Consider the following 10,757-nt stretch of genomic DNA (forward strand, 5'->3'; position numbering starts at 1 on the left):
CACATTTTGATAGAAAAATTTCATCTAGTTCTTTTGTCTAGTGTAAAATACTTCAGCTCTGGGAACGTTATCTTTAACAAGTCATTCACGACTGAATGAAGGGCAACAGTTCCATTTGACACAGACCTCTACAGTGCACCTGCAGCAATTGTGGTGGTGTGTGCCAGGGGGAAATCTGTCTGGGGCCAAAAGGTTGTGGGGGGGAAATGCTTTAATAACTGGAGTTTGTTATTACTGTGTCCTTTAACTAAATAAATCTTGGTGCAGAGAAAAAATTGCTGTGTGTAGGACACAGGGATCAGCATGAAATTCTTGATGCTCTCTGTCTTCACCACCTGCTCTTATTCTGTTGTGCCTCTCCACAGAACTCCCCTAAAGATGTTGTGTGAAAGCATGAAGAGGCAGATCATTTCCAGAGCCTTTTATGGATGTAAGTGCAGCTTCTGTATCTGGCCCATGTGGTATCCATATGTTTATCTAAACAACACGGGATCTTTGCCTTAGAAAGCAGTCTGCCCCTTATTCAGGGCAGTAGGGTGGATGTAGCTGCAGTGGCAGGGTTTCAGTATTTGTGGGTTTTGCTGCTGGCAGTGTGAGGAACGATGCCCAGTGGAGACAGAACCGAGTTTTACAGGGCAGCGGAATGCACGACGTGGATGTTCTGGTCTGTGTCCATCTGTTCAGCCTTTGGCTCTGCTGTAACTGCTCACTGTGACACGGTGCAGAGCGAGCTCAGCCCAGGCAGGGCCGTCCCTGGGGTGGCCCCGTGGCTGAGCTGTCCCTCGGTGTCCCGCAGGGCTGGCACACTGCCGGCACCTGTCCACGGTGCGCACGCACCTCTCGGCGCTGGTCAACCACAGCATCGTGCCCCCCGACCGCCCCGCCTGCGCCGCCGCCGGCCTCACCAAGGAGCTCTGGAGCAAGTACCAGAAGGACAGGAAGGTCAGTGACAGTCCCCCAGCGTGCGTGCACGGGCGCCACGCGCTGCTGCGCTGGGCAGGACATCATCCCCTGCACCGGGCCCCACGAAATATTGAAGGTCTTCAACCCCAGGGTCACTTCTCAACTCGTGAGAGAGAGTCAGTTCTTACAGTCTCTTCTCTCCTTTGCTTCTCTGATGATGGCAAAGATATAAATTATTATCAAAGCAACTGATCTATTCAAATTTAGATTTTTTTTATGGAAGGCATGACAACCTATATTAGGCTGGATTTCAGCTAAGATCCTAAAGGCTCAAGCTGCAGAATTTATTTAGTGTCCTGCATGTATTTCACTGTCTCTGTACTCAGTGTGAAGTGTCTCTGAGTGTCCCTGAGTTAAATACTGATGTATTGCCTTCAACACCTCTTTCTCCTGGCCACTGTAGAACTACAAGGAACTGGAATTACTAAGAAGAGTCTATTATGGTGGGGTCCAGCATGAGATTCGGAAGGAAGTGTGGCCATTCTTGTTAGGTCACTACAAATTTGGCATGGCCAAGAAGGAGATGGACCAGGTAAGCCATAGCTTCCGTGGAATCTGAGTTACATTTGCAGAGTAGGTTTTGTTTTCTGAATAGCAGCTGTTGGTCTTTATTACTTTATGATATTCCCAAGGGAAAAACACTACTGAAAACATTAGTAGCACATGCTAGCAGAGGGGTTTTGATACTGGGTTTTAATGTCTGAATGCCACTAAATGAGAGTTCTCTCTTTCTTGAAGTCAGGAAGCCTGCATTCAGCTCTGTCTGTGGCAGGCACGTGCCCTGAGCACACCCTGTGTGCACAAATTTGTCACTTATACAATGGGGAGACATTGACATTTGGATGGGAATTCTACTCACCCCTCTTTTATATGGTGTGTTAGCTGAATTATACTTCAGACTGCTCCTTGAAATAACTACCTTTTCTCCATGGTGCTGCATCTGCATGCATGGACATTTCTGGAGCTGGGAACAGCCCAGATGGACCCTCTGGAGTTATTGTATGGTGGTAAAACATTGCTTTTGTGACATCACCCAAAGATTGGCTGAACTGGATGGAACAGTAATGAGATTTGGCCTGGAATATAATTAACACATTAATCTGCTTTTCAGTTAGTGTTATTACCAGGGAGGTAGCACTCATGCAGTAGCTGATTCTGTTCTGGATTAAATTGATAAGGAGGGGTTTATATATCAAAACATTTGGCATTTGCTAACTCCCAATTACTTTACATGCCAAGGGGTAATTTATATCCCTGTGAGCACCTGCAGAGCAGAAGGACAGCCTGACCTCGAGCCTTGCCATGGACAAATCAGTGTCTTGCAAATGGGGCACTAAACCAACATTGGTGTGGCAATTTGAGTTGTTTTACTCCCAATAATCTTTAAAAGCCAGTTCTGAACACAGATGGAGAAACAGAGCCCTTCACTGTTCAAACTGGGTCACAGTCCAGACTGTCCCCCCTGAATCCAGTCATCTTAGTAGAGGTTTATTGTAGATTTTCTGGCTGTAGTGTGCACATCAGGAATGTTCTACTGAGCAGTGCTCCATTCTTTTTTTAATCTCAGATTTTCAAGAAAGGCAAGGATATTGGAGGTTTCTTGCATAGACTGCATTTTGCTGTCTCTGATCTCCACAAGTATATGAACTATTAGATTTATGATCCATGTGTAGAAATAAAAGGTATGTCTGGAAATGAACAAGAGGACGCAGATGCTTAGTTTTGAGTGGGAGATGTGAAGCCATCTCTCATGGATGCTAGCCCCATCTCCAAAGGGCACGTGCATTTGTACAGCTAGAACATAGGAGATTTGGCAAGAAGAGATAAATACTGGAGTCTGTATGATAGGAATTACAGTAAATTCATACAGAGATGTTACAAGACAGAAAATATCTGATCTGCAGAACACAGGCTCCTACAGAAGATTCTTCTCCCTGAGTGTGTACCCTTCTAATCCAGGGGTACTCCAAACTTACCTGGAATTGTAAGGAGCTACTCACGCCAGTAGTAAACACAAGTAATAGCTGCCTCCTCAAAGGAATGGGTTGTTGGAGACCTAGTTTACACTGAATGTAGGAGTCTGTTAAATGAGAGACATGAAAACAGTCATAACACCTGCACGTACAGGAAACTCATTGTGTCCTAAACTGAAGTCATTGCAGGTGATTTATCATCTTTGTCTTCTGATGGTATTTTTGCACTCCCAGATGTGGCTGTCCTCCAGCCCTCCACTAACTGCTGTATTTTATGATTTATGACTCGACAGCTACCTCAAGTGACAAAGAGCCTGCAGCTCGTAGCAGCTCAGCCAGCTCACAATTGTGCTTTCTCTTCAGCTCTTGACAAGTGACAGAGCAGTAAAATTGCTACATGTCCCTTAATAGCTCAAGGGGCTTTCTGTGGCTGTCTTTCAAAAGAGAAAGCCAGCAGTGACAAAGATCTGGTTTATTCCTGTGGTGCCCAGTGTGGATAGATTTGGCCATGCACAGTGCAGCCACAGGATGGGCTGTGGGAGCTGGGACCCAGAGTTTCTCCTGGGATCTGACTCTCTACAGGCTGGTGTCTATGAACCTGTGACCTGGAATTCTTCACAAGGGCTACGTTAGAGGTAGAACAGAGGAGTTGGAAGGAGGTGTGATAGAATGAGGGATGATGCAGGTAGAGGCAGTGCTTTCTCCATAGACTGCATCTGACTTCTGTGTGCGGTTTCACATGACATCTTTTGTTTTGTCCTGGGTCACTGTGGCACAGTGCTGTCGATAGTGTATACACCTGCTTATATAGACCCTTTCTGGTGCCTACAGTGTTATTAATTCCCTGCATTTAATACCCAACACCTGAGTACTCCTCTCCAGTCACAGGGATGTGCTGCTGCAGCAAGAGGGCCTCAGCACCCTTTGGGCTTTCAGTCTGAGACCCTGCAGCTGCCTTAGAGCTGTCCCTCCTGTTTCCTCCCGGTGTCAGTGCCTTCTGGCAAGGAGGGCAGTGTCTCAGGACGTGTGTCTGTCTGCAGGTGGACGCAGACATTGCTCTGAGGTACCAGAAGGTGATGGCTGAGTGGAAGGCCTGCGAGGTCATAGTGAAGCAGCGAGAGAAGGAGTCGCACTCAGCCACGCTGGCCAAGTTTTCATCGGGCAGCAGCATTGACAGCCACGTCCAGCGGCTCATCCACAGGGACTCCACCATCAGCAATGATGTAGGTACTCCCTGCCCACTCGCCTCTGGGGTGGGCAGTGCTCAGCATTTGCAGAGGTTAGCGCAGCTCCTGAATCCTGGGCAGAGATTGGAGCTGTGGTGTGCCCACGTTAGAGTGAAGGGCAGGTCTGAATTTTGGACAGCCTACAGCTGTTGTGAAGCAGGATGTGCCTAAGGGGCTCAAAGGGTCACCTAGGAAGGCAGATCCCCTCTCAGCAGAGGAACAGCTCTCCAGACCTCCTCCTTGTAGCTCCTTTAGTCCGACCCAGCACGGAGCACATGATGGCTGCTGTTGAGGTGTGTGTTTGGTTTTGCAGGTGTTTATTTCTGTGGATGAAACAGAGCCGGTGGAGCAGGACCCCAAGGGGCAGGAGGAGCCCGCGCTGACGGCGCCGCCCGCGGCCGCCGAGTTCGACTCTCCCGACTCGGGGCTGCCCTCGTCCAGGAACTACTCGGTGGCCTCGGGGGTCCTGTCCAGCATCGACGACGGCCAGGGCGGCTCCTTCGAGGACGGGCCCGAGGAGGAGGGCAGCGCCGGGCAGAGAGCGCAGCCGGGGCTGCTGCAGCCGCAGGACTCTGTCCCAGAGGAGCAGCCGGGCTCCCAGCTGGGCTCCCAGGATTATTTGGTGGATGTGGCCTCGGTCTGCGCCGCGTCCTACACAGTAGGTCAAATGAAGCACCATCATCTCTGCACAGCAGTGCCTTTTTAGCAAACACTGGTACTTTTTCAGATAGGACTTCATGAGAGAGAGTCCCAAACTAGAACTACAGCGGGTGGGATGAGAACTGAGGATTTTTCCATCCAAATCTTTTCATCTGGATTTTGAGCTAGAGTGGAAATATTTGGGTGGGGTTTTTTTTAAGTAGGAGGACAAGACAATCAGTGTGGTACATCTGTAGCAGTTAGAACTTTCCAGTGCCTGGGAGTGTGGACAATGTACTGCTTGTAAGATTCTAATGTTATTTAAATCAAGCTAAAGCCTCCATCTAGTCAAACTGAACCACAACCTAAATCTAGATTCAAGATGCCACCACCTCTGTTACTCTTGCTGTCACCCAGCAGCATAGTTTTTGCTTCTCTCTGCTGAAGTTATTTAGCTGGAAATAGCCATTTGGAAATAAGACAGGTTTGGCACATTTCCCAGTGAAAACAAATGTGCTTTACCTGGCATTTTTGACAGTAATTGAGTATTTCGATGCCCTCATCTGCTCAGAGTATAATTGTACTGTTTCTGGTTTGGTGATTCTCAGAGCAAATTTGCACAGAGTCCTGGAAATGCTGTAAACTTGGCAGATCTAACTAAAACTTCTCTGTTCTAGATAGAGTTATTGGACACTGTTGCCTTAAATTTGCACAGAATTGATAAAGATGTCCAGAGATGTGACCGGAATTATTGGTATTTTACTGCTGAGAACCTGGAGAAGCTCCGAAATGTCATGTGCAGGTAATGAGCTTGTAAACCCAACTACTTTCACATTTCTGTCACAATCCATAAGCTAATCTATAAACTATAATAATATGCAAATAACAGTCAATAAGAATTCTCACTAACGACTTTAAAACAACTTGCCAGAAGGATGGCAGGTTAGAGCGTGGGTCCAAGTTTGGAATGCAGGTTTGAGAAGATTTCTCAAGTGACAGACCCTATTTTAGAGAACTGTTCTCTGAATGTCCTCTGAGGTTTGGGTTTCTCCTGATCAAGATGATACCTCCAAGCTCAGAGGGCTACTTTATCCAGGCAGCAAACAGTAAAGGGCTGTGAAATACTCTGGGAAGAGTCAGAAGGTTCTGGGACTCACACCTTCAGCAGCTGCTTAGGATTTGATCTCACATATGGAATCAGCCTTCAATACAAGGATTTCTTCTTTCCACAGCTATGTCTGGGAGCACCTAGAAGTTGGTTATGTCCAAGGCATGTGTGACCTCCTGGCTCCTTTGATGGTTATTCTTGACAATGGTAGGAAGGGTTTTCCTTTGGGACATGCTGGTATCCTTAGTGAGGTCTTTCCTTAGAAATGCTGTTTCAGAAGGAGTTGTCTGCATTAACCAGGGCTGGGTCACCAGCAAAATCAAACCTACAGCTCCTGATTTGTGTTTTCTCCACCCGTGGCTGTTGAAATGGCCAACATTAGTGTCTCGGGGCTGCCATGTCGCTCACTGACTTCCAGATTAAATTTTACCAAAGTTAGTAAAATTACTGTGTTCTGGGAGTTGCTGATGCTGAAAAGTCAACTGCAGGCTGGAATCTTTGAAACATAACTGGTAAAAATGGTCCAGAGTCAGGAACCAACCTCTCTTTCATCTAAATTCTGGGATTCAGAGAACAGCAAAGGGGAAGACCCTGTTTTTCCCAAGCCCTGCAGTTCTATTATTTTGGTTCAAGAAGTCCCACAATTACCAGCACTGAGTGTCTGCCTTGTCCCTGCAGATCAGCTGGCCTACAGCTGCTTCAGCCACTTGATGAAGAGGATGAGCCAGAACTTCCCCAACGGAGGTGCTATGGACACACACTTTGCCAACATGCGGTCCCTCATCCAGGTGAGTCTGGTCTGAGGGGATCTGAAGGAAGACAAGGCTGTGCCAGAGGCTCAGCACTCACATCATGCCACAGTGAAGGGGCTCCAGGGGTCAGGTGTGACTTCAGAGCTGGGGAGGAGGAGTTGTGAGTGGATTTGTAGAGTTACAGCCTGAGAGCAGGGGTGGAGGTAGAGATGGACATTTGCCACTTGTGGGAAATCAGAAGGATCTTCACCTCGTTCCTTGGCCCTTTAAAGTCATGGTGAAGATGAACTGTGACTCCCCAGCTCAGCACTGAGTCAGGCACCCAGGTCATAGCACTGGCACACACAGCAAAGGGCTGTTCCTGTGCTGAGCAGCTGCTCTGGCCACGGGGTGAGGAGCAGAGGGAGTCCAGCACCTCGGACCTTGGCTGCTTTCAGACCACATCCTGACAGCTGATGTTTTCCATTCTAGATTCTGGACTCAGAACTTTTTGAATTGATGCACCAGAATGGAGATTACACTCATTTTTACTTCTGCTATCGCTGGTTCTTGCTTGACTTTAAAAGAGGTAATAATGTTCTGTGCCTGTAGTTTAGGGTTGTGTAGAACTGTAGCAGCTCTGTGTTTTGATGTGAGGAGTGTCTGTCAAGATGGTGAGTGGCTGCTGGGGTCACTGGAGAGTTTGTAGCCAGGAAAGGTAATGCAGCTCTGAGATGAAACAGCACTGGAACAAGTCCAGGCTTAGAAAGGGGAGTGCAAATTCCTGATGATGCGATTGAAGCCAAGTTCCTGCCCAGTTCAAATGCCTGTTTGCTCAAAAAGGTGATCCTACTCATCTGTGAGCTTTGATACCTCCTGTCTCATCCTTGTGGTAACAAGGAGCAGCTAGCAGTAGCTCAGGAGCTGCTGTACTTGGAGCGAGGGAGCAGCCCTGGTGCCAGGATCCTTGCACAAGCACACTCCACAGAGGGTTGGTGCTGACAGGCGCCCTGCAAAGCCAAGATACACCTGGGCACACGTTCAGACCTGCAGCCTGTCAGGGAGCCCTGCAGAACACCCAGGCCTCCTGTGCTGCTCTCACATGGTCCCCGTGGTTCAGGCTCCTTCCTGGGCTCTGGTAATTGTTCTTCAAGCCAGGTCTGTGCCCTACGTGCACAAGTGACAGGAGTTGGCTGAAGGAGAGGGGAGAGGGAAAGGAGGAGTCTCCAGGGTCTGTTCATGTCTGAGTGAGGCCTGTAGACATTGGTGAGAGAGGAGGGACATGGCCAGTTGAATAATCAGATGCTCTTGTAATGTTTATTCCCATTCAGAATTGTTGTACGAGGATGTATTTACAGTGTGGGAAGTTATTTGGGCAGCAAAGCACATCTCTTCAGAACATTTTGTCCTTTTCATTGCCTTAGCACTTGTGGAAGTTTATCGAGAGATTATCCGTGATAACAACATGGACTTCACTGATATTATCAAGTTTTTTAATGGTAAGAGCCATTTTGATAAAAAGTAATGGGACTTTGCTCCTTCTCCCTTCCTGGGACTGTCTGGTGCAGATCTTGTTGTGACAAACTCATGATCATTTTAAGCTCTGAGTCTCAATGCCAGGTCCTGCAGCACAAGGGATTAATCCACTTCTTTAATTCTCCAAAACCAACCCCCTGGAATGTTCTGGGATTGCTGCTTGTTACAGTAATTAATTCTTGCTAATGCTACATGAATATCAGTGCCAGGGCAGGAAGGTGGTGCTGCGAGTTTAAGATGTTTGTCTGTGTCTCTTAGAAATGGCTGAGCACCACGATGCTGCCGAGATCCTGAGGATAGCCAGAGACCTTGTCTACAAAGTGCAGACACTGATTGAGAACAAGTGACCATGGACAGGCCGTGCCTGGGGCCTCGCTGTGAGCCACTGGAGGGAGCATTCCTTGCACTGTAATTCCAAATGGTGTTTTAATTGCATCTTCCATGAAATGTAATAAATAGTGAGGAGATAGTAACAGACTTTTAAAACCCAAACCTTCCCTTCACCAGATGAGGTTGGTGTTTGATAGTCCTTGTTACACTGACTTTGTATTTCTAGACAAAACCTTTTTGCATTCTCTATTTCCCTCTCTAGAAGACATCTGCCTACATCTTTGCGGTGTTGAAAGGGGGAATTTGACAAACTGCACCATTTCTGTTTTGACTTACTGCACCTGTAAAGCCTGGATGCACCTTGTGTGCTCTGCCAGAAGCTGCCGTGGAGGCAAGGCTGGGCCCACTGTTGCAAGCACTGGATTGGGTCCTTGGAGGAGCACGGTCCTGCCTCACTGTCTTTGCCTTGAACATGGAAGAGAATGTGTCTGAGCTCATGTTGCTAAAACATTTGGGTTTGTATTTAGCAGTGATTAAAGCTGATAAGGTTTCTGGCTGGGAGAATGGCCTTAACCTAAATGCCACAGTTCATGGGGGCAGTGATGAGCTCATGAGCTAAAACACCAGTCTGGCCTTGGCTGACTGGCTCTCACTGCTCATTCTTCATGGCCCACACAGACCTGCCTTTGTTTTGCTTTGCAAACTCACCCTGTGGCCACTCCCAGCTGCCAGGCCCTGCCCTGTGCTGCTCAGGTGAGCAGGTTCAGCCCACAGCCAGGCCCCTGCTCCCTGGGCTGTGCAGGCCATGGATTCCCCTGCCATGGAGAGCAGGTGGCAGTGCCCAGCCTCCTCCTCCCTGCCCTGCAGAGCTGTCAGGGGTGCTGCAGACACAGACCAGGCTCTGCTCTCACCAGCCCCTGCCAGGTGAAGGAGCTGGAATTCCTGGGGGGCTCTGAGTTGCTGCTGCAGCCCCTGCTCGGGTGTGGAGCCCTCTGTGTGCCCCAGCCCCTGCCCAGCCCTGGGTGTCTGTCCCCTTGAAAACTGGAAAAATATTTTTTAAAAGAATGAGAAGAGTCAGAAAAACCTCCAACTCCCAGAGCCCAGGGAGTGATGGATGTACAGATAATACTGCACTATTTTCCTTTGGTATGTTGGGAATGTTCTGTACAGCTGTTTCACACAAACCCAATCTGTGAACTTTGCTGTATTTGTTAGAACATTCTGTCTGATTGGATTTTATCAATGTTGTGTATTATTTATTTTTGTTGAGAGCAGACTATTCTCTTTATTGCTCAATTATTTATGTTTAAATGTAACTTATGAATAAATACTTATCATCAAGGCATCCCATGGAGCTCTTTGGGAGCGATTTCTCTCCCCCAGAGGTGATTCCAGCCACAGAACAGGGATGAGGCTGTCTGGGAGGATAGGGCAAGATGTAATTAATGTTTCTCTGATGAGCTGCACGGGCTGTAGTGCTCAAGGCAATAAATAGGTCACCATTAAGTAGACTCCCGAGGTCCCTTAAATTACTTTAAGGGTGATTTTCATGTACCCACTGGCTGAGCCTGAGCCAGCCCAGCCCAGGAACAGAAATAAGCTTATCACAAGTGTTAAAAAGTAAGAGTTTCATTCTGAAATTTTAGGCCTGATTGTGCTGCAGCTGCATTGAATCCAGCTGAGCTGCTGGACTTCCAGGAGAGATCCTCCTCCATCACTCCCAGTCCTTGTTCAAAGCCCTTAAACTCCTCTGGCTATGTCTCCTCTGCAGCAGGGATGGTCCCTCCTCAGCCTCACCTGGCTGCTTGGCTGCAGGTTTTGCAGCAGTGTTCCAGGTTTTTAGGCTAAATAGGTCTGCCTGGAGATGAGTCCCTGGGGAGTTTCAGATCATTTTCTCATTCCACCATAAAAGGGCCCAACAAAGGCCTCTGTGTGCTGGCGTGGGTGCAGCTCTCCTTCAGACACTGCTTGTTCCAGCTGCTAATCAGGTATTTATCCCTATCAACAAGGATCAGGCCTTTATGAAGTGCATCCAAGGACATGTTGGCCTAAATAAACTTCCAGTGCCCTTGTGTCCTCTGCGTTCACCTGTCTACATGGTGGCACTGGGGTGGGCAGGGCACCTGAGCACCACAATTGGGGTTACAGCTGGCTCTTGTCCCTCTGTCCTTCCCACACGTCCCCACCATGTCCTTTGCACAGCCTCAATAATTTTTAATGCACTTATTTAGACCCTGGTGCTCCCCCCAGC

General features: G+C 48.1%; 1 protein-coding gene across 8 annotated transcripts in view; it reads left to right on the forward strand.

Moving 5' to 3' along the window:
- Positions 1 to 9,851, forward strand: part of SGSM2 (small G protein signaling modulator 2) — a 39,144-nt gene extending 29,293 nt beyond the window's left edge. For 6 of the 8 annotated variants that reach the window (XM_036395024.2, XM_036395026.2, XM_036395029.2 and 3 more), the window contains 11 exons: positions 366 to 430; positions 797 to 942; positions 1,367 to 1,495; positions 3,977 to 4,159; positions 4,476 to 4,820; positions 5,479 to 5,603; positions 6,034 to 6,116; positions 6,588 to 6,697; positions 7,133 to 7,229; positions 7,972 to 8,139; positions 8,435 to 9,851. In XM_036395024.2, coding sequence (XP_036250917.1) covers positions 366 to 430; positions 797 to 942; positions 1,367 to 1,495; positions 3,977 to 4,159; positions 4,476 to 4,820; positions 5,479 to 5,603; positions 6,034 to 6,116; positions 6,588 to 6,697; positions 7,133 to 7,229; positions 7,972 to 8,139; positions 8,435 to 8,523 — 1,540 coding nt within the window. In that variant the 3' untranslated portion in view covers positions 8,524 to 9,851. The remainder of the gene's footprint in view (positions 1 to 365; positions 431 to 796; positions 943 to 1,366; positions 1,496 to 3,976; positions 4,160 to 4,475; positions 4,821 to 5,478; positions 5,604 to 6,033; positions 6,117 to 6,587; positions 6,698 to 7,132; positions 7,230 to 7,971; positions 8,140 to 8,434) is intronic. The other 2 variants (XM_036395028.2, XM_036395027.2) reach the window with 2 other exon arrangements.
- Positions 9,852 to 10,757: the final 906 nt, after the last annotated feature.

The sequence above is a fragment of the Molothrus ater genome, chromosome 21 (genome assembly GCF_012460135.2).
Source record: "Molothrus ater isolate BHLD 08-10-18 breed brown headed cowbird chromosome 21, BPBGC_Mater_1.1, whole genome shotgun sequence".
In the NCBI taxonomy this organism is placed as follows: domain Eukaryota; kingdom Metazoa; phylum Chordata; class Aves; order Passeriformes; family Icteridae; genus Molothrus; species Molothrus ater.